Below are 24,480 nucleotides of genomic sequence, written 5' to 3' on the forward strand. Positions count from 1 at the left end.
TTTGCTCTCGCTTGGAATACGGGCAGAAATCAAAGCCCCTTCTCTCTCTCCTCTCTCTCTCTCTCTATCTCTCTCCCTCTCTTTCTCTCTCTTTCTTCCCACAGTCAGCATAGGCGCATTAATTCCGTGAACGCTGCCGGGCACGGCCGGCGTACTCGAACTGTTGACGAGGTTTTCATTCTAAAAGTTTTCGTCTCCTAACTTTTAAATTATGAATCTTGGAGTGGTTCCATGTTGCGAATGCCAAATTAAAGAGACGATCAAATCAAAGTTTTGATTTTGTCTTCAGGCTTCCAGGAATCGTAGTTCGTCATTCACCAATAGCCAATCCTCTGAGCAGATTCCATCAAGTACAGTATTGATAACAAACCGGTGATGGGTAAACAGCAATCTAATTCCAACTTGAATCACGGCCAAAATACTCAATGATTTTCTAGTGACACATAAATTCACGAATTTTCGGATCCCCTCAAAATATAGCCGTCAGGAAAAGTAGATTCGCATACACAGAAACTCGGTTTAAAAAAATAAAAAAGAAACAAAACGAATTGAAAGAAGGCTACTTACGACGCAAGCGCTCTGCATTTTCGCCCTCTTTTTGGCCTTTTCTCCCTCTTTCTCTGCCCCTCGTGTTGTTTGTTGCGTGGCCGTGCCGCAGCTCCCGGGTGGAATCCACACGAGACGTCGGCTGGGTGGTTTCAAAAGCAGCAGATTCTCCGTCCTTCGTCGGGGAGGTGTGGACGGGGGGTGGTGGAATAGGGTGGTGCGTGACGAAGGTAGTAGTATAGTAGTAGTAGGCTGGCTGGGTTTTTGGTTGTACGTCTAAGAGAGAACAACTAGAGTGGCAGCCAGAGCTAGAACGGTCGGGCCACAGTTAGCCACGGAAGCGGCACAGAGTAGACGACAAAAGTTACACGCTCACGGCCACCAGCAAAAATAGAGGCTTCGTCTGACGAACAGAAAAAATCAAATACATAAATTTTTTTTTTTCTTGATCGAATTCGAAGCCACGATATATTTGATAAAAAGTGAAGGAAACGGAAGAGCTCTAAACGGATGTGCCTATGCAATATCGTGTGCGTCAGCGTGCGTGAAAGTTTGCAGAAGTGATAACATTCGAAACGCTTCTTTAGCTTTACCTCTTTTTTCGTTTATTTTCATTTTTCGTTATTTATTTATTTTAGTTGTGTGTGTGTGTGTTTTGGTTGTGTGTGATCGAAAGCCATCGACCGTTGTGCAGACTGAACCCTTGCAAGGTGCAAGTATTTTCTGCGTTGTCCAGTGCGGAAGAATTTTGTACCGCAACAAGCATGACGTTGCAACGGCTGTTCATCGTCACGCGGTCACCGCGACGTCATTGCATGTACAAATCGTAATGAGCAGTAAAATCATTGGATGCAAAGTGTCCAGTGACTATATAGCGCTTATTATCGATTATCCAATTGGCAGTTCAGCGGCCAAGAGTGAACTGGAAACTTTCATTTCCACCCTGCCACTCAGTGCAGTGAACCAAAAGCAATCCTACTACACCCACCTCCTCCCACCTCGACGTCGCCCTTCTTCCCAGTGTCTTGGCTTTGTAATCTTGTTTACTCGATGACTGTATCCGCTCGCTCGTGGCTGGCGCTTCGGGCATTAAACACACGCCTAGACCAACCAGCTGCTGATATGTAACGACAACTAGTCAAACCAAACAGCCGCAACAAACAAATAGATTTTGATCAAATTACCGCAACAACCCACAAAGAAAAGACATTGAAAAGCTTTGCGGTTATAGACGTTTGAAATTCAGAAGAAAACAAAATTGAATATGGCAGATGGCTGAAAAACCATAATCGATATTTATCGAGTGACCCAAAAAACAAATCAAATAATTTACTCCGGGCGCATACGCGTTTGTCTGTTGACGAAAGGGAGGGAAAGGTCAGCCCGTTGTCCTGACGGTCTTGCAGCCTTTCCCTGTGCACCGGATGTCATAAGGAAACATTAAAGCCAAAAAAAAAAAAAAAAGGGAAGCCATCACATCTGGCGGGATCTGGAGTTGTTGTCTTTTGTTGTGTGTGTGTGTGTGGCTGTTGTTTGGTGAAAGAACAACGGAAAACAGAAGAAAGAATTATCAGCTTCAATCATGTCCGGCCGAGAAGAAGGTGTCGGCTAATGGACGAAGAAAATTTGGATTCGGTGCTGTTCGGCGTTTTTCTGAATAATATTTAATAATAATTTTTGAATCCCTTTCCGGATTCCTACTTGACGTATCCGGTGAGCTATCTTTGGTGTGGGCGAGTGTGCGTTGCCTTTTGTGCGTGTCGAAAAAGAAAAGTTTGCCACCGGATATTGGCTGCGGAGGGAACCGTCACGGCCTCATCGGCCAAGTTTCTAGACCTGGACCGAACTAAACCTTATCCATAATGGAGTGTTGATACTTGCGCCCATTGCAAGACCTACTTTGGCTGCAAACTTTGCGTAGCGCTAACGTCTTTCAATTCTTTTTCTGGTGCTATCCTGAATCATTGACAAGGCGACTGGTGCAATCAACGACTTGGATTTTCGTATTACCCCATTTTTTTTGTTTATTTTGCCCTTGGTGAGCACACCCACCATGGTGGCATTTTGCTGATCGGGGCGGCCAGTGTAACCACCAAAATTTCGAAAATTAACAGTATCAAGGTAGTGATGCCGGGAGGAAGGCGGGGCCTCGTGGCCCCGCAAAACACCTTCTTGGAGAACATCATCCGCCGTTGCAGTCAACAACGTGAGTACATCTGAACACAATTTAGAGCTAAGATAGGCCTTAGTCACTAATCGATGAACTCAGTAACATTTCCCTTGATGGTTGGACATTCTTTGCTGGACTGTCCGTTCTCCGGATGACTTTGATGTGATCATCATTGAGCGACTGGCCCAAAACGTTGACCAGCACTCTGCCCAGATTAGGGCTATACGGTTGTACAGTGGTCTCTGACATTTCGACCTAAATATCGTCATGGATGGTTGCGCGTTTGCCTTATTTTCTTGTAGCCGTCCATTTAAACTGCCAGCGCCGATAAAACGCGGAATAGAGGTTCTGTGCACGACCTAGTACGGCTTTTTTTTTCTATTCTTTTTACTATGCACTATCCCGAGCTAAAGCGAATAAAAGAACAACAACGTAAATGTCTAGAAAAGAATAATAATTCCAAGAGAAAAAGATAGCCCACCGTTTGAATGTTTATTCCGCTTGTTTTCTTGTTTTAAACTGCCACACAACAAAACATCATTTTCAAAGGACAAGCGGCAAATGTCATCCGAAAGTTATCGACTTTTTTCTTGTGTGTTTTTATTCCCCCTTTTTCTTCCTTTTTTTTCCTTTTACGGCGACGAGCTTTTGTCGTGCGCACTCGTGCGTATTATACAGCACATAAGGACGAACGATAGTGTGCATACACCCCCAAATGTATTGGGAAGAAGGGGAGGTGGTCACCGTTCCGACTGTTGGGTTGCGTGTTGTCGGATGTTCCACGCAAGTCGTTCGTCCTATATATTACACGGTAGCATCGGTACAACGGACAAAGAAGGCAACATAAACGGACTAAAATGTCCAGCTATATATGCCTTAGTTGAACGAATCAATTTCCATCGATCGACACACACACATACGTCGGTGGGAGGAAATAACCTTTTGATGTTCCGGTAGGGCTCTGTCTTTTGCCTTCCTTTACCGAAGGGTGAGGTAGTAGCAATAGCAGAAGAGGGTAGCTAAATAGAACGTATAGTGGTTTGGTAGGGAAACGAATGACAGAACAAAAGAGAGCAACAGAGACTTGTTTCCCAGGATGTCCTGTTCCGAACGGATGCATCGCAAATTGCAATCTCTTACCTGAGGTTATGTTCTCCGAGACCGACGTCGTCAAGTCTTCCTCGATCTTCTGGAAAGACACAGGGATACAAAAAATATTGAAATTCATTGGCCTGGGGGGGGGGTGTCCACCCGTTGTCTCCCCGTGTGTGTAGTTAGAGGCTTAATTCAGTTGAAAGCCATCGCGCACAGTTCCTTTTGTTTGATTAAAAAAGAAACTTTCCTGGAAATGATAACATTTGAAAGCGACACGCAGAAAACTTGGGACTCGTTTTTTTTATTTATTTTTTTTTCGTTGTCGTGTCATTCGATTTTCTTTTTTTCTCTTGTAAGGGATTCCTTTTCTTTCTGTTTTTATTTTGATGGCAACATCATTTTGGTTTTTTCGCTCGTGTGGGTCGCGTACAGTTGTAACTGTTTTCGGTTCGGCTGGACGACGCCAAAAAAGAAAAGAAAGAAAAACGAAACGTTGGGATGAAAACGCAAGTCCCAGACTGTAGTCAACAAGCGTTTCGTGCCCCAGTGAGAAAGGAGGAGAGTGGAAAAAAATAGAACAGGAGACCCGGAGAATAGTTTCTTCTCCTTTTCACGCACACCCCACACACACACACGAAGAGAACGAGGCTGTGGGGGAGGGTTTAGTCGACCAAGGCGGCGAGGACCGTCTGGGAGTTATCCGGAGAAAGTAAAAAGAAAAAAAATATATGGACGATGCAATGCACGCAACGGGGGGACACATGCTTTCATCTCATTTAAGCGCTTTACTTCCAGCACTATACAATAGAATGTAAACGTTGTATGGCAACAGTGTATCGCTTCTTAGAAACGAACGATGCCATCCGTTTTGTGTGTCTCTCGATTGTGTAGAGTGCCAATAGAACCAGGTTATAGACGAACTAGTCTTCCACCTATTCGGCCGATTTGAGGTATATATGTACACGTAGCCAACGCCGAGCTCTGTGTGTGTGCATGTGGTGTGGCTATGCTGACCGTCGCGTGTTGACTTGCTGCTATATACTTTGGTATTGATTTTCCCTATGCAAGACAGACGAACGCGCTGGATAGTTTGGCTATGGCAGAATTATTGAGGTGGGCCGGCAACCTGAAGCCGAATATCGTAGGCTCAACAAAAAGGCAATCGAGTCGATTAAAATACAACGCTTTAGGAGGGCTGATCGGAAGCAAGGCACAAAAGAGCAAATCTGAAATTCCGGATGGGGGTAGATGGGTGTACCGGAGTCGTTGGTCAGCTGATAAATCACGATGCGGGTGTGTTGAAGCGTTAGGATAATAACCAGATGCGTGTAAATGAAGCAGCGCATAAGTTAGACCACAAGATTGAGTTAGGTGGGGAAAAAGGCACATGTCAATCCGACATTTGGCGTTCGCGTAACGTCAAACCGGAACGACGAGCAAACTGCATTAAGCGACCCCATTCTTTTGTTGTTCTCTTTTCTCCATTTTTAGTTGAAAATCAAATATTTCCTACCTTTCCAAAATTATTATTTCATTTTTTAAAATTCATCCTACTAAGAACACATTTATTTTGGGCTTAATTCTTTTTATGGTTTACCATTGCAAAGCATGTCCCCCAACCGAAACACGCAACAATCGTTAAAAAAAGAATTTAGTTGCTCGTTGACATAGGACTTTTTTAAATGCCTGGACAAGCAACGCAACAATGGGGTGGCGAAAAGTCTAATGGATTCCGGATGGATAGTTTCTTTTTTTTTTCTCTCTTTAAAGCTTTTAAGGTGAAGCTCTCTCATAAGTTTGACTCAATATGCTTCGTAATGGAAGGATATTTTCTATTTCCTCTTTTTCGTTCAACGGGGAAATGCGGGAGTCTGGATCCTGTCAAATCCATCCTCAGTGTCATTCCATCATTCAATCTTCTTCCTTCTGAATAACCCCTGTTGTTTCTCGCTGGTAACTACGACGACACTGCAAAGAATTTAAGGCTGGATCGGGAAAGACACAAAACAAATGTGCGCGGATGGAAAAACAAAAATGCAAAGCAGAGACATTGCTTGTCGTGCAAAGAGATAGCAAGAGAAAGTGATGGATGAAGAGTGAAAATCGAATCAAGATTGCAAGTTGGGAAAAGAAGTATATAAAAAAATTTGAGAATAAGGTGCAACAACAAGTCGTGAGAAAGACATTTCCTCATTTTCGGGTGACTGTCTAACACGCACGCATTCGATTTTAATGTCGAGATTAGCACGAGAGAGTGAAAGTAGCAAGACTGGGAATGTGTGTGCGGTATAGATAGACTCAGCCCACCGCTTTGCTGATGGAACGATCCCTGGCTTTTTTGAATCAGGGAAAAAGCTTCTTCAATCCTACAGGCGATCCCGCCAGTCATTTCCAACAATTCTGACATGTTTCTCTTTCTCTCTGAATATTTTATTAAGTATACGGATTCTCGATTCCGAGAACTGAGAAAAAGGAAACAAAGAAAACTGGGACAAAAACAGCCACACTTTTTATGTTGTTGTTTACGCTACGTGATGCTGTTACAACAATTGAAGTAAATTGCGTCAGTCTTCGCTTTGAAAAAAGAAAATCCCGGCTAACTTTGTTTTCCAACCGGTTGATCCATTTCAAAGGACAGACAACAGACACTCTGTGAGAATTTGTCCAAGAACAAACAGAGAACGACGGATCCGGTGAATGTTAATCCACATCACTTTTGATGATGATGATGCAATTTTCTTCAGATTGTTTTGTTTTTTTTCCGTGTCCGTCAGTCCGGCTGACACGGTGCAACGAGCAGAAAGAAGCGACAGCTGGATCGTGAACATGGGTGCGTTTACACCCAAGAGAGGTTGACTCACTGATGTGTGAATTTTGTCACTTTTGCAAGCAACCAGTGCTAGACTTAATAATCAAAACGTCCTTCTTCCTGTCGGGCAGTGCCGGCCAGCAACAGCCGAAAAAGCAACGGACGCCTGTCCGTATAAATAGATAGCAATGGTAGCCTGTTGTTTTTGTTGTTGCCGTAATAAGAAAAAAGAAAAACATAAAGATCCTTTCGTCGTCACGTTGCCTGGCAACCGTATTTGTGTTTTGAAAGAACACAAAAAAAGGGGGGGGGGACGTTGGGTGGCCTTTTTGGCTTTCGCAATCTTAGTGGGGGCATATCAAAGTGACGGATCTCCAATGTTCTATAATGAGAACTTGATACTCGTTGGAGTAGCAGCTCAACGTAGATTGAATCATCGAGCGTCAATGTGATTAGATGTGTAGATCTTACTGATGATCTCCTTGTAATGGGGAGAAATGTCTAGAATAAGTGGCTTACATTGCGTCATTGTATGAGAATGAGACCAATCGATGGTGTCTCCAGAGCTTCAGATTATACAGGCCTCTTTGATTTAGTAAAGTTATGGATAGCTGAACGCGTGAATGAGCGTTACAGTGGAGTTATCTTTGACACGGGTACAATAGTTATGAATATAAGTACGTGTCGTGTAATAAAAGGGCAAAATTATCGTTTCTAATAAGCTTTCTTGAATGAATCGCGCCCGTTACGTAATGGGTTTAGATGGGGAAAAAAGTCCCAATTAAAACTGGCGGCTGTTGGCTTTTATTCCTTGTTGCGCAACATCGTATACAACATCTAAAAATAATCATTCATGTCATATTTTTAATTCTTTTCTCTCTTCTATTTTTACATGTTCACTTGCTCATCCCCCTTTTTGATTGATTCCGAATTTCGTGTGCTCGTCAATGGATTGACGTTTACGCAGCCGACAGCAGCTTCCTTCTGGCAAACGCTCAAATCGTCGACTATCCCATCGTCTACTGCAACGAATCCTTCTGCAAGATCTCTGGCTACAACCGAGCAGAAGTAAACGCAAAAAACACACATGTTTTCATTACAACTTGTCAAAAAATAATCTACACATCCGATCTATCTATATACCTAATTCTCTGTGAACTAGAACGTTATACTGTTCAATTGTTTTTATGTGCTCCTCAATAGATCGCAAAGATGTAGACATCAGCACCGTACATTTAGATCAGAAATGAAAATAGAGAGTTACACAGAGAGAATTGGGGAGTTAAGATACATGTTATCGATTATCGAAGAAGCCTAACAAATAATAAGAGAGAGAGGGGCTCCTCTATACCCGGTAGTACGTCTAGGCTACTTGGGGTGTACAAGCCGATGGAGATGAAGCACATCAGTAAATGCTAATGATTTTTGTATGTGCTCTCTGGTTGGATCGATGGATCAATGTTTCGTTCTATTGTACAAATGTCTATATGAAATACAGGTGATGCAGAAATCGTGTCGCTGTTCGTTCATGTGCGGCGAGATGACGGACAAGGAGACGATCCAGCGGGTGGACGAGTGCCTCGAGCAGTACACTCAAGACCAGTTTGAGATTCTGCTCTACAAGAAGAACCGTATGATTTTATACTTTTTCTAAATATATATTTATTTTTTTTGTTTAAATATTAAACATTTTCTTTTTTCTTCCTTTTTATCCCGACATTGTTCATCCCGAAGGGGTTTCTTTGTCAACATTATTTTCCTTTGTGAGGGACCAACAGGAAAAATGGTTTCTATTTTTGGCCGCTACGGAATACACCGGTTGATGGCACATCAGTGTTTCTGTTTGAGAAACATTGATATACGTATAAAAAATACTGAAAAGCGTAGGCAAATATACATAACTGAAAAAAAGGGGGGGGGGGATCCAAATTGGATGGTATATCATTTCTCCTGAGGGTGTCTGTCTTTGTTTTGCTCTTTTTTATTTTATCTAAAAAAAAAAAAAAAATCCGGGGTAAAGTCTTATTTTATAATATATATTCTCCTTGTAGATTAGATCCCCCCCCCCTCCTTATTTGTGTGTTGTGTTATGGTTGTACTGCATAATTGGTCGTTATCGGGGATACACAGGTTCGCCGTTGTGGCTGCTGTTGCAGATAGCGCCCATTAAAAATGAGCGAGACGTCGTCGTCCTCTTCTTGTGCACTTTCCGCGACATCACCGCCCTCAAGCAGCCGCTCGAGAGTGAAGAATCAAAAGGTAATGGCGTTTTCTTTTTCTTGTCCACATTAAGGTTCTTCTTTCCTATACGTTTCACCATCAACTCTAATGTGCTAAACATACCTGTAGATATGGTTATGAAATTTAAAATAGTTAGACAGAAAAATAGGAGATATCTGAGATGCAAGACACACCTTGTTAACATCAAAACAAATAAAGGGAGGAAATATTACATGCCACTATACATGGTATAACCTATCAAATATCAATACCCTTTGCGGTTACGCGTAATAAAGCTTATTGGTACATTGTGTAGTACAGCGAAGATGATGATGTATGATGCATTAATAAGGAAACATGCTATACTATAATATATATAGTCAATAATAAAAGAGGCCAAACTGCCATCTCGTCAGGATACACACAGAAATGTACGGCCATCAATAATTGTATTTATCTTATTGTCTTTTGCATGTGAATATACATTCGTTCTGGATGATTTACACCGTGGAAACAACAAAAGGTCTGAGCAAGTTCGCTAAACTGGCCCGTTCAGTGACACGCAGCCGGACCGTTTTGGTCTCGCAATTCTCCTCGCACATCCCGGCCGCTACGAAGGAAGTGGCTGCCATCAATAAGCAGTCCAACTTTGCTCACGTAAGGTTCTCTTAACAACACACTTTTTAAACAACATAAACGAGGTCATCAACACAGCAATAAGATTTTATGTATTTATACTTAACTATATAAACACGTCTTATATTATTAGCATATCGTTGTACAAATGTATGTTGTAACTATGGGGCGCTGAAACGAATAATGCAGGAAAAAGGGGGGTGGGGGAGATGGATTTGCGGATGGAATGACGTGCTATATATTTTTTTTTCGTTATACGTATACTGCCTAGATCGTTACTGGCCGACAATTGCCAGTGTGTACCGTAGTTGTAAGTTTTTAATCGATGATTTATTACCCGCCCTGCGCGGCTTTGTTACACGCCCCACGGTCGCTTAGTTTCTCTCCTCACCTCCATTTTCATTTTTTTTTTTGTTTGAACGGTGACGACAACGACATTAGCAGGTTACACGAATATCGCACACTCGACGCCGCACACCTGGGATATGAAACTGCCTGTGGACACGCATGTTTCGCATAGAGCGCTATGTGTACTTTAGCATTATAGACGTGACTACAAAGGTGCAGTCGTCTTTAATTGCGTATGCATGCAGAAAGACGTGTGCGTACACGGTAGATCATTAGCGTTGGCCGCTACGACGCCCTTTCGTCGTCTTGTTAACGAACGTGTAGCTTCTAACGAGCTCGACTCGTAACGGCATTGCATAGCCGACGGCACTGAATGTAGAAGTACATGCATTAGAAAGGGTTACGTAACAGCACTCGTGAAACTAACACGCCATTGCGCACACACTTGTTCCCCTCAACAAATTATTTGTTAAATCATTTCTTTTATATGAATTTTGATCTTCCGGTAAGGATTTTGTGTAAACCATTTTGTATAATAGAAAGAGGATTCCCTAGTACAACAAAATCTCGCAATCCCCCCATAAAAAAACTATATACTAACGAAACAATGTTCTGCGTGAAAGTAGCCAAAAGAGAACTACAACAAACAAAAAAAAAAGGCTTCTTAAACTAATGGCACGTGCAGAGATAACGAGGTCGATTGTCTCTGCTACTCACGCTGGGCACGCATCTCGTAACATCCACACAAACAGATGGAACTGCGTCTTCTTTTACTCTGGTGTGTACACGTAAAAAGACGATACGAATCATTTAGCTGTACAACTCTCCATTTTACGTTTTTTTTTTGGAATCCCTGGGCGACACACGACATCAAACGCGGGCAAACTATTTGTCTTGATCTGAACGCGGGTGTTTAGGGCACCACACTGTTTTCTCGTTAAGTAACTACTACAGTACATATCAGAAGCTTTCTAAAGTAAATGCACCGAAATGATACACAAGTCTACGGGGAAATGTTTGTTGCTGCACAGTTGTGCCAACGTGAAAAATTGCAGACAAATTATAGGATCGTGAATGGATGTTACTAATACGGAAGGAAGTGTCACGATGATCTCTTTGCTGGGCAAATAACCAGCGGTGTGTTCATTGGATGTAATATATATTTTTGTGTGTGTGTGTGTGTCCTTTTTTCACGAATCACGTAAAACAGATGATGAGCCTGAATGCGGACGTTCTTCCGCAGTACCGCCAGGAGGCACCTAAAACGCCGCCGCACATCCTGCTGCATTACTGCGCCTTTAAGGCCCTGTGGGACTGGATCATCCTGTGCCTCACCTTCTACACGGCCATCATGGTGCCCTACAACGTTGCCTTTAAGAATAAGACGTCGGAAGACGTTAGTTTGCTGGTGGTCGATTCGATCGTCGACGTCATCTTCTTTATCGACATCGTACTCAATTTTCACACGACCTTCGTTGGACCGAACGGCGAAGTCGTTTCCGACCCCAAAGTCATCCGAATGAACTACCTCAAGAGCTGGTTCATCATCGACCTGCTCTCCTGTTTGCCTTACGACGTCTTCAACGCGTTCGACCACGACGAAGACGTAAGTTTGTTTTTTATGAAGATTTTTATTGGGAATTTGTTTTGGCTCCCAATTCAATTGGGATATGCCATTTTGCTGCAACTATAGCAAAGACTATATCCATTTCTATTTCGGGAGACTTTTCTTAAAGCTGCTCTTCGCTATTGGCTCTTGATATACCAACATTCTTTTCGTTGACAGTGTGCTAAATGAAGATGGAACAATCATTGAGATAGTGATGGCTCTTCTTTCATTCTTTTACTCTTATTTTTATTCTATTTTTTCTGATTTACTTTTCTGCTGTATTCGTTCGACGAATGAGAAAATCAAGCGTGACGGGGAATAGCAATTCTTTCTATTTTATTTTTCAAAAAGGATAAAAAAGATGGTGAGGAACAAAAGTGAGCAAGATTGTTGGCTGACGGCCCGACCAAAATAGCTCAGCATCCAGATGACGACTGTCTTCTTTTTTTTTACTTTGCCTCTGCTGTGTGCGAAAAAACCCTTTACGTAATGGGCTCGATTCATCCCGCTCGTCCATCATGTGGTCTTTTCTTCTCCTGACTGCCCTGTCCGTTTCAGTTGCCCAAACTTGTATGATGATCATGCTTTTGCATACGCTGCGATTTACTGGTTGTCCTTTATGGTAGGACACAGTGGCAAACGATAATAATCAGAGAAGGCCGCTCTTCTTCTTTTTTTGCTCTCGTCTATCCCTCATCTGTTTGCCAAGTGGCCGTTGACATCGTCCGTTCTCTTGCCCCTCTTACAGTGAATGCAAAATGACCCTTTAGTCGGCGATTGTTTCGTGTCCTCGTTTTTAATGAGATCAGCAGCAATCGCGGATTCAGACGCATTGCGAAATGCTGGTCGGCTCTTTCCCCCCTCTTCCTTATAAACTGTTAATTCGATTGAAAGTTAACTGTGGACTAGACAAACAGCGAGCTTGACGTAAGATAGCAAAAGTTCTATCCGGAGTTTCAAAAAAAAAATGGGTTAGATATCTAAACGGCGCAATTCTTTTCTATGGTCTCAAGAGTCGCCTCTTTGTGACCTGTTTTTTTTTTTTTCCGCCATTGATTGAACCGAGTCCCACTAATCAAGGGCTTTCCCCAATTCCCATACGTTAACGATCCATCCGCGCGGTGAGTGCAGTTCGATAATTTATCCCACAATATTTTTCCGACATCCACGAAAAGAATTAAAATTCAGTAGCACCACTAGTAGCTCCAATAGATTGATGATGCAATCTGTCCCTCAAAGGCAAACGAAACAACAGCTCGTGTTATCTGCCCGTTTAGACGCTCGTGCTGCCTGTCAAGGGGTGGGTTATAACTCCATGTGTTATACAACATGGAGCGCGAGGACGTATAGCTTTGCTTCTTAAATATCAACAGAGCGGTTCATCCCCACTAGACCACTTTGGATTCGTCTTCTTTACTCGCCTTCCGCCTTCCCCTTATTTACTACTAGCTCGTAAAACATGTATAACAGCTAGAAAACGATGAGAGTAGCAACAACAAACAGAAAAGGGGGTGGGGAGAAAGAAGATGTAGCAGAAGCAGCGTATTTTCATGGTCGAGCAATACAGCTCTTTTCTCTCCCGCCGGAACGCGCGCGTATAAAAAATCCAGTGGAACTTCTTGCATCGATCCGGGGTGAGCAAAAAAAGGGGGGGGGGGGGAGGCAAAGCAGAAGCAAACACGCAGCAGACAGTGCTGGTGCAACTTTATACGCCCAGCTATTGTATAAAAGGGGGAGAGAGCTGGTGCAGACTCTAGAAATGCCCATTGTCATGTACATCTAGTCGCCTACTAAGTTTGGATAGTACGCACTCAGCAACTACAAATCTAACGCAAATAATTGAGGGGAGGCCAACAGCCGGACCAGTTTCCCGCACCATAGGGCGGGAAAAAAAAAACCCCACGATGTGGACTATACAACAATAATAACAACAACAGAATATAGCATCGTGAAAAAGGGAAAAGAGATAATATTGTACGCACATAGTGTGTGTAATAACTCTGTCTCAGTAGTGAAAGTAACAACAAAACGAGCGAGAATAAAAAGCCCGTGTGCTTAGCATTCTGGGAATCGCACCCAACGAGACCAGCAGGTTCCCCTTTTTATCGCCACCTCACAATGCCCCCCCCCATTGTTTAGATGGCCTTTCGCTTGCAACGCGTCCGTCCATCATTGTATTATGAACTAGGCTCAAGCGTCCACTACTCGTTGTGTGTATAATGTTACCTTGTACAAATATGTGTGTATACCTTGCTCACGTACGTACCTCGTTCGATCGCTTTGCCTGTCTATATCTTCCCCCCTCAATGGTCGGGGCTAGCCATTATATTCGATGCGTGTATATTAACAATGGCCGCACCCTATCCACCTACGATGTTTGTTGATGTCGGACGGATCTCTCGTTAGCCAGTGTTCCGATATGATGACGGTCGGTGTATAGATGGCCGAACTCGTCGATTGATCTATGCATATGTACTATGATACCAACAGCGAAAAGGGGTGTGTAGCAATACGTAATAATAACAACGGGCTGTTGAGGGATGAACACGCCCCGTGTTATTCCTCATTGGTTTCCTTTCAGTCGTGCGCTACTATATAAATAGAGCGCATGGTGGAACGAGATCAATGTTCCGGTCGAATGGAAGGGTAGGGGGAAAAAATGCAACATACGTATATATATTTTTTTAAAAAAAGAGAACAGCAAGAAATAATGGATATGCGTAAAGTAAGGATGTAATGTGAAAGAAAGGGGAGCAAAATAAATGGGAGTAGCGACGTCGAGCAAAAAATGAGAAATAATAAAAATTAAGTTCTGTAAGACGAACGGACTTGGTGTCAAAATAAGACAGGTTGTCCTCGCCATCGTTACATTCCTTTCCTGAAAAACGTCAAACAGAAGTGGCCACACAGTTCATAAGGTCCGCTGTTGGCCCCAGCCAAAAGTCATTAACATTCGTTGCATTCTTGAACGCGATGATCTAATTCAATTTTTGTTTGTTTTTTTCCAAACTTAGCTCTTCGCATATAGACTCTTAATCAAGAAACGCTATAGTCCTAATGAAAGTCCGATAAAAATTCAAGTCGTCACATAAGCCAATTAAACTATGAATATACATTGACTTAATTGAGTGTCCCTTTGTCATTGTTCCATTTAGGGTATCGGGAGTTTGTTCAGCGCTCTGAAAGTGGTCCGATTATTGCGACTGGGCCGTGTGGTGCGCAAATTGGACCGCTACTTGGAGTACGGAGCGGCTATGCTGATTTTATTGCTCTGCTTCTACATGCTGGTGGCCCACTGGCTGGCCTGCATTTGGTACTCGATCGGACGCTCCGACGCCGACAATGGTGTCCAGTACAGCTGGTTATGGAAGCTGGCCAACGTCACACAATCACCGTACGCTTACGTCTGGTCCAATCAGAGCAATTCACCCGAACTGGTCAACGGGCCGGCCCGCAAGACCATGTACGTCACGGCGCTCTATTTCACGATGACTTGCATGACGAGCGTGGGTTTCGGCAACGTCGCCGCTGAAACCGACAACGAAAAAATATTCACCACCTGCATGATGATTATCGGATGTGAGTATCTTTAAACACAGAGACAGAGAATTGAAACACGCTATACATTTCATATGAATTGAAAAAAAAAGCTTAGGGTGTGTCTTATGTTATACTCGCCGCGTATAAATCGTTTGGTTCCGTTTCGTCTTCCGACTGCTCCACAGCGAAAACGGATGTATGCGGATATTTCAGGGCCAAGTTATCCGTGTGAGAAGATCCAGCAGCTGCGGCTGCCCGATCATTCCCAGATAGTTAAATTCGATTACGACTCTTCTTGAAAAGCGCTATGCGAGTATATAAACACGTAGTAAACAAACATGGAAGGGATTCTTCTCTTTTTCATCATCCTCCGCACGGATTGAATCGACTAAAGTTTCCAAGGATTTCCATTTCTTTTCTTTTTTTCCCGTAGACACAGAGCCCTTATTTGATTTCGGCCCAGTTATCTTTTTCAATCTCTGCTAGCTCTCTATTTGTACGTGGAACTAATCATGGGGCGTCTCCCTCCGTCCAGATGTTGGGACGTATATAATGCGACGGCAATCATCAGGAGCCACGCAAAAGCGGAAATTTGACGCGCTCCGACGCCCCACCAGCACAAGAGAAAATGCGAAAGACGGGAAAAAGATATGGCTGGGCGCGTCAGTTTATGTATAGGAACAAACATAATGATGAATTATTTATTTATTTTTTTCAAATCGATACATTTGTTTATGAAACTGTTTTATTTTATTTTGGTGGAGGGCGCAAAGGCAATTCATTGAAGCATCGACACAGCGTCGGAGGGGTTGACGTGCTATATACTTAATTTGAATGAATTTCTTTTAAATGCTAACACAAAGAAAAGGGGCGGTGAATGTGACACGGAATTATCGTGCAAGGCGTACGGTCTTTCTTTTTTCCATTATTATCACGCTGATGGCGTGACTTGCTTGCCGATAGCGTGCTAGGCTTGCGGTCAACTCTGCCCTCCCAAATCTGATCTACCTTTCGTTGTTTTTCTTTTCTAGGAGTGGTGAAATATGTAACAAAAAGAGAAATAGTCTAACTTTTGATTACGTGACGCTTTTAGAGATAAAGGGCGTTACCGCAGGCCGTAAATCAGTTTCTTTTCTTTCTTTTTTTATTCAAAGAAAATATATAAATATAAAAATAATCTATCATCATTAATCATAATCACGTCACCCGTTTTGCTTATCGCCCCTTATTTTGCCTAGTAAACCGGGGCCGATCAATACAAAAAAAAAAAAAATTGTTTTTAACATTTCATTTGAAAATGACATTTGATGCAAATCAAATTTTCCAGGCTTATTGTTTCTTCTTTAAAATTTTAAAAATTTCAGCCTTATTGTACGCTACGATCTTCGGTCACGTAACGACCATCATCCAGCAGATGACATCAGCGACGGCCAAGTATCACGAGATGCTCAACAACGTACGCGAGTTCATGAAATTGAACGAAGTTCCGCGTGCGCTATCCGAACGCGTCATGGATTACGTCGTCTCCACCTGGGCCATGTCCAAAGGACTGGATACGTGCATGGTACAAAACCAATTCTTTTATACTATATATACGTCATCACCCAACGCTATTACACAGTAAACTAATTTATAAGTAATGAAATTGAAGAAAAACGAAATCTAATCAAGCCGGCGAAATGATTGGCTGTCCCATCCGTGCGGGACATTTCACCTGCCCTTTTGTTCTTTCCTTTTTCGTTCATTTTTCATTCCGCCTACGTTCTAAAAATAACAAGCCACACCAAATTCGATTGACCTTTTTCTCAAAGAAATTCCCCTTTTCAAAATCTAACTGTGCAGCGGCCATAGGCCCCTAGGCTATTCTAAATATATTCCGTCCCGCTCCCGCTGCCGCCGTCTATAAGGGCAAAACGACGTTTTCCCCAAACTGCCAGCGCGCATTGTTTTGCATACGTTTTATGTATAGTCTCTCCTCCTCCTTTTGCCTCCGTGTTTTGAGCGCGTCAAAGTGGCTACGGGCTCTGATGCAGCCGCGTCCGTGTTTGCATACGAAATAGACGGCGCTCTCAGCGGTGGCGAACTTGCGGGACCCCTCGTGTATATTTTCGCATCGATCGCCCACGGCGTCCCGGATTCCCCTTGATGTTTCTGTCTGTTCTATCCCGATTCTCCTGTATGTGTATACACACTCGGTTGTATCAATCCTCATTCGGCATTTCCCGTTATTCCACCTCCCTTTTGTCCATAAACCTGTTCCAGCAACGCTTCTTTCTTACTGGCGTTGTGGTTTATAGATTTTCTTGTTGGACGGGATTACCCCCATGGCACGCATTGGCACCTGCTAATGGATTGGGAAAGAAGAAAGGTTGCTATATAGCCCGGTAGTCCCGCTGACCCAATTTTTATTTTAGACAGCGTCGGAGACGTCGCCAAAATGGATTTAAAAAAAAAATAAGAGAAATACTTGTTTTGTTATTTTTTATTGTGGCACCTATTCTTTGCGTTGGTCGAGATGGGTAGTAGACACGAACGTCCATGGCCCAAATAGTGTGACCGTAAAATTCGTATAGTATTGCGCAGAGTAAATGATTTCACCTGAGTTTAAGTTTTCCCTCCTTAATGTTCTTTTGCATTTTGCATTTCATATTTGTCCTGTGAATATCCGCTGACACGATTGGGGACATAAAACAATGGCGACATCTTCATCAACTAGGTGTTGAATTATTGCCCGAAAGACATGAAGGCCGACATTTGCGTCCACCTCAATCGGAAGGTGTTCAACGAGCATCCAGCATTCCGGTTGGCCAGCGACGGATGCCTCAGAGCCTTAGCTATGCATTTCACAATGGCTCATTCAGCTCCTGGTGATTTGTTGTATCATACGGGCGAGTCTATCGACACGCTCTGCTTCATTGTCACGGGCTCGTTAGAGGTCATCCAGGACGATGAGGTCGTCGCCATCTTGGGTAAGAATCGAATACATTCCCTACCTCAAAACCATTATCGTGTATATGCAAAGATGTAGATAGTCTTCTGAAACTTGTACTTGATATTCAAAACTGCTTCCCAGCACGGATGGCTCTCTCGTGAAAAGGATCGATGACGTTATATCTTAACGGCCCATTGCATGACGGCCATTTTATTCTTTGGGGGGATAGAAAACACACATACCTTAAAATAGAATAGTTCAATGGGAATTAGGGGTTAAGAGATCGATGCTGGACGCCGTCATTCAGTGTATATCAAAGAGGCGGACAACAGAGAGACACAAGTCGTTAACCTTTTGTCTATATGAGAACGATTGCCGAAACACGCGGGACTAAACAACAGCAAGACGGGACTTTGATGTGCGTGCTGTTTCCAAGTTTGCCCGGACCTATTTTCCAACAATGGCAAAACACAACTTTTCTTTTTGTTTTTTTGCTTGGTCCGGTTCTATACTGTTGCGGTGCCGGTGTAATTAGTCCAACTGGCTCCGTGTATATCTGTGTGTGTGTGTGTATGGCTATATAAAAGGCGGGGAGTACCGGTGGTCGTTAAATTCCCATTAGAAACAGCGAAAAAGAGAGAGAGAAAACTAGAAAATCGTGATCGCCTGTCCGGCTAAGAGCTCGTGTCTTTATTTCACGCTGTCCGCCCTGTACACGGACGCCCGCGTGTAATGCCCTATAATAGCCTCGGGAAGTATATAACTGTACGCAGAGTTTAATAGCTGCGCTATTTAACGTTTACCAGCTTGCTATAATAAACGCACACAAATGTGATGGCTGTTAAAAGAACTCCATTATAGTTGATCTCTTTCTTTGTGCGTCCAAAAATCGTTAACATTTGAATGAAATGTTCTTTAACTGAACCAAAAAAAAAGAGGGGTGTATTTTATGATTCGAATATTCTGCCATATTTTGTGCGAGTGTGTGTACATTATGACTGTACATTGAATAAGAAAAAAGACCGGCTGGGTTAGTTCTCTCCATATAGAAATGGAATACTTTGATATAAGTGAGCGTACGTATATATTCACGTAGAGTATATGTAAAACGCGAATAAAAAAGAAGAGATTGAAATCAGAATTTCACTCGGTGCTTTGCTCGTTGATACGAGAGGAATAGCTGAGAAAGAAAAAAATGCTTTGAAGCGCAGAAAATATTTTTGGAGTGACTAGAGTAACTGGAGAGTGAAAGAACGGCGTGACAAAAAGCAATGGAACTCGCTCGAGTTCCAAACTTCTTCTTCATCTCACTGTACACACACACCCACATGTGTGTGTATATAATAAGAGACGATCAAGGCTTTTCTTCTTCAGGGTATATATATATATAACAATTTCCAACCGGGTGATCTTCTTTTCCTCCCCCGGCTGGGTTGTTTCACGTAGACGTATATTATAACGACTGCAAACCATCGGCACCATAACACGCGCAGTCTATATTTTATTCCGTGTGTAGAGTTTGACTGAAAACATCAAAGAAGCACTATGCAAGTGCTCCGCCTCTCGACGGGGAATAAAAAATGTACGTACACACACACAGACACACACTATATCTGCCTCTCGCTTTCCCCAGGTGAGATCAATAAACGTTAAAATAACGGAGACCAAGTTAGGGAACGTCGAAAGGAAAACTTGTTTGTTTTTGTTTTTTTTATAAGATCTCGTTGACTCTTTTTGACGAGGTTTTTACTGTTACGATTGCGTTTACTTTTCCCACAGGTATTTGTCATGTGAAAAAGTGAACTTTACGTAAGGATCGATTTATGGCTCGCTAGTTTTTCTTGCACAATCGCATCAGCTTGAATTGCAGTTGTTGTTTTATATGGAGACACGAGTGCACAATATAACAAATATTAATTGATATCTTTTCGATTGTTTACTTCATTTGGAATGGAACAGGTAAAGGTGACGTCTTCGGCGACACATTCTGGAAGGAAGGAACGGTGGGTCAATCAGCAGCCAACGTGCGGGCATTGACTTATTGCGATCTGCACGCCATCAAACGGGACAAGCTCATCGAAGTCTTGGATTTCTATCACGCATTCGCCAATTCCTTTGCCCGCAATCTCATCCTCACTTACAATCTGCGGCACAGAGTAAGAAAAAGCCAATCCATTTGATTTTTATTCATCTTTTTACGTCGTCCCTTTCATCCTTTTCGTAACCTAACGAGTAAAAACTCGAAAAAGGGATCGCCTTCCATTTTTTTGTTTTCTTTTTCGTATGTACGTCATTATCGAGTTGGCTTCCGACTCGTCGCTCCCCGACGTAATCCAATATATGCATATCGATTTGAATGTGTGTGCCTTTCCGCCCGTCGCAACAACAAACCTGGCGGAGGGATCCAACTAAAAGGAGTTGTTCCTTTCTCTACCTTGTTTGCGCTAAAAAAAAACAAACAACAAACCATTGGCCTTTTTTTCATTCCATCTATCTTTGTCTTCCTCCACCCACATCACCTTTTTACGTCATTTGCGAGCATAGCACGTAGACCTGCCCGTATATAGTCTATACGATAGACGACGGCCATTGAATTTTAGATGTCCGGTCTGTTAAATTTATTAAAAAAGTGCATTGATCATTACGTTATTGCCATCATGTACGATACACAATTCGACCGTATACATAAGGCTGTAAAAATAAGTGTCCGCCAGAGGTTGTGTAAGTCGAAGACAATGTCTGCTGTATAATTGATTGGCTGCGTTAGCGTTAGAGGCAGGTTTCACAGTTTGCCTGACGTTTGGGATGACCCGTTACGAAAAACCGATCGTGTTTCTATACAATCAACCTTCTATTCCGGGCCGACGTGTGTCGCCTTTGTATGGCGTATCCGTTGACGCGTATTAGTATAACATACATATATATAGCACTCGCTTTTTTTTTTCCTTCCTTCTTTTGTTTTATTATGGTTTTTTTCTTTGTGTCACACGCAAAGACCCTCGTGATGGGCAAGAAGTCCGAGTGACTTTTCCTACCCAAACATCGGCAGCAAAAAAGAGAAACGCAAATGTTTTTATAACAAATGAGAACGTAATAATAATGTTGTTGTTTTTGTTTTTATTTTTGTTACCAGCTGATATTTCGGAAAGTGTCGGACATGAAACGTGAGAAGGAACTGGCGGAGCGGCGGAAAAACGAGCCGAAACTGGACCAAAGTCAAGACCATTTGGTGCGCAAAATTTTCTCTCGATTCCGTAAAGGAGGATCGACTTCTTCCGGCAATCTTCTATCCGGCATCGGTGCGCCTCCGTCGAGTACTCCGGCACCCACCGCGGGCAACGCCAATAGCAACGGTCCGTGCGGCTCGCAGGCCGGGACGCCGAGCCACAGCGGCCGCGATGTGGAACGCGGTGAATTGCTTCAACATCAGCTGTCGGGAGAATTCGACCTGTCCGCTGGGCAACAGCACATTCGTTCGGGAAGTAGTAGCCCCCGTCGGGAGAAGATTGGACTCGTGAAAGCCGTCAAGGAAGACGAAACAGCGTCGAGCGGATCTCGGGCCAGTTCGGCGAAAAGTAAATGGGGTAGAATGATGCGCGGTAGTTCCGGCTCTAGCGACGCTGTACAGGAGAGCGAACCGAGCGGGAGTACGCAAACAACTGCTGCGACAGCCAATCCCGCAGCGACGGCCGCTTTGAAAATGATGGAAACAGCGACGGCGAGCGGTCGAGCGCAATCGGCCGGCTCAGGCAACAAAATCCATCCCAAGTTGAGTCGAGTGCCGGAGAGACAGGAAACGAGCGTGGACGAAGCCCTTCCGCTGGATCGGAGCCGGCTTACAGCCAGCCAAGCGTTCAGCACAACCGTGTCTGCGGATTACAATCCGCCCGCTAGCCATTCGCAGCGGCAGATGACCAGGTCGGATTCATCGTCCATCATCGAGTCGTTCACAGAGCTCAAACAAGAGGTCCGCAGCGAAGTCCAGCGAATTAATCACAAAATGTCGCGATTGGAGGACATCCTGGGCGAAATTCTTGTCCGTTTGACGCCGGCCAGCGTTGCGGCAGCCACGGCCACGCCCGTCAAACCGCCACCTCCACCTCTGCCGAGCGCCCGATCGCCCGGTGGCCGCGTCCGTCACGCTCAAGTCGCTCCCGCTCCATCAGACGTGGCGCCCTCTTTATCGACGCAACCGTTTTTGAACGTGCCGGCTAACGTCGATGCGACAACGACCCCTGTAGCTATTGACATCGATAGTGGCGCTAGTTCACGTCCGACCGGACGCAGCGCCGGTGGCACTCGAAGTCGAAGCCGTCCGAGGTCGGCGGGAACGGGCGACAAGCTGACGACACAATTTCAAGAGTATGTCTGACAGTTTGATTTTGTTTTTTTGCGAGTGAAATAACAAAAAAAAAAAAAGGAAACAATAATTCTTGAAACTTATGGTAATAATTTTTTGATCAATAATTGGTTGGATGAGGTGGCAAATAAAGAGACAGAGAGATCCGACTCAGAATGGACTTACACACACAATTATATCTCAATTTGAATTGAAGTTTTTGATTCTATTATCTATACATACACACATGTACATAATGTTACGTCATCACAAAGAGACAGAATGCAATCATGAAATGACGTGTGTAACTTATTATTCTTTTTTTCTTTTCTTATTTTCCTCTCTAGTCTTCAATTGTTTTTCATCCCGCTCTCTTTTTTTCCCTTTTTAAATGTTGTTATCATTATGCGTGTTTACTCCGGTTCCATTGTTTTCCCTTTTTTTTTTTAAATCATCTCACTATTTATGTTTTTACCTATTTACTCTTTATAATTAATTCCCAATTTTTCAACACGATCAATTAGTGAGCGCTCAACTTTGAGTCGTGGAATTTTATTCAATCCCATTTTTTTTTTCTTTGTTTCATTTCCTATTTTTGAACTTAGTACATTTCTAGTCTATTCGCCTTTGATTTCGAATAGCTCGGCGCCTAATTTTTGAGGTACTTTATTGATATGAGCTTGATGCAAATCTCACCTCTCTCCCTCTCAAAAATCTGGAATAAAAAAAAAAGCCAAACGAATCACAGAAAATGAAGGAAACGAAAAACATTTTGTACATCTCCTCTCTCTCCGTTCTGTGTTCTATGCAAGATGAGCCTCTCTGTAAATGATATTAGTCTACTGGAGCGTATATCAGCCGAGTTTGCGTGAGAATAAAGAGCGCGGGAGCTTATAAGTTTGGAGAAGCTTAGCGAACGCGTATTAGCGTGAACGAGTTATCATTTTGGTTGATACCCTGAAAATAAAATTCTTCTCTGCTGCTTACCCCACCTGCAAGTCTGTAAACGAAAAAAAGGGGGAAAGAAAATTGGGCATTTGTCTTTTTCTATTTCCATATGATTTTTATTTTTCCTATACTTTTAACTCACTTAAAAGCTCTGCGTTTAGCCTTCGGAAAGCAAAACACATCCGTTGAAGATAAAAACGGGAAAGAGAGAAAGAGAGAGAGGAAGGAAACCGATAAAATTGGTCTCGAACATAGGGCATTATTTTGCGCTCCTTCAGCCATATAAGTATTTGCATGCAGAGGAACAAAATAAAGAAAGGCTGTTTATCAAACAACAATATCGATCCGTCCACTCTCTTCAATAAAATTATAAGCCCTCTAAGGATGAATAGGATGAATAGGAACGACTTTTGTGGGACAACAGCATCACAGGCACACATTGCAAAACACAACCAAAACTCTCTTTCAAACTATATGCGTTGTTGTAGATTATATACAGTTAAAAACATAAGCGCAATCTCTTGGCATTGTGTGTTCATTCATAATCCAGGGGGAGACGCTATTAGATGCAGATCGAATTTATACAAAGGAAGCAAGTCAAAACGAGAGAGGAATAGAGGGCAGCCATAGTTTTTTTTGGAGAGGGACCATTCAAGTAGACGAAAAGAAAAATCATTGCATAACATCTTACGCCACGTCCGGCCATCATAAGACATCCCTCAGTTTCCAAGCCTCTTTTTTTTTTTCATTTTTCTAAAATTGACTTTTACCTTTTCTTCTCGCTGGTTTACAAATTGAAATTGATTTAAGAAAAACTCATTTTGTCCGTGTCCCATCATATCTATGTTTTCTCTTTATTTGAATATATAGGCGCCTGTTGTCTGTATAGACGCTCTGATGTGTACTATTACCTATTTACCTATATACCACTCACTATCACTGCATTTGTATTTTACAATTTGATATGTACATAAATGCATCATACACAACCGTTCGATCTGAATCTACGAGTTCATTATTGCTGACCATTTTGTTTTTAAATCTTACGACACGATGAAGATCGGATGACAAATACGGCGAAAGACAGTCAAAAGGAGCAGCAAAGATTCACGTGTTTACGTAATAGTATTTGCGTCTGACCAGCTGATATACGTCCTCAATGTCAATATCAGATGAAACGTTGACAATATGTATAGATACTTGGGAAGAAGAAACCGTATAAAAGCAAATATGATGCGCGCACAGCTGTTACTGACCTTTTCTTTTTCCCATATTTTTTTTAAACATC

At 42.8% G+C, this 24,480-nt stretch overlaps 1 protein-coding gene across 2 annotated transcripts; it reads left to right on the forward strand.

The window, feature by feature from the left end:
* The first annotated feature begins 151 nt into the window (after window positions 1-151).
* LOC116916009 (potassium voltage-gated channel protein eag) lies at window positions 152-24,195 on the forward strand. Of its 2 annotated transcripts, none has more exons than XM_032921184.2 (11): window positions 152-2,752; window positions 7,588-7,688; window positions 8,119-8,251; window positions 8,751-8,879; window positions 9,364-9,497; window positions 11,035-11,430; window positions 14,589-15,012; window positions 16,338-16,537; window positions 17,690-17,942; window positions 19,865-20,061; window positions 21,039-24,195. In XM_032921184.2, the coding sequence occupies exons 1-11, from the start codon at window positions 2,674-2,676 to the stop codon at window positions 22,275-22,277; spliced, it is 3,285 nt and encodes a 1,094-aa protein (XP_032777075.2). In that variant the 5' UTR covers window positions 152-2,673; the 3' UTR covers window positions 22,278-24,195. The 2 variants fall into 2 exon arrangements, with proteins under 2 accessions (XP_032777075.2, XP_045024581.1); XM_045168646.1 differs by lacking the exon at window positions 152-2,752 and adding an exon at window positions 4,635-4,761.
* The last annotated feature ends 285 nt before the right edge of the window (window positions 24,196-24,480 follow it).

Source organism: Daphnia magna, linkage group LG2 (assembly GCF_020631705.1).
Source record: "Daphnia magna isolate NIES linkage group LG2, ASM2063170v1.1, whole genome shotgun sequence".
NCBI lineage: Eukaryota > Metazoa > Arthropoda > Branchiopoda > Diplostraca > Daphniidae > Daphnia > Daphnia magna.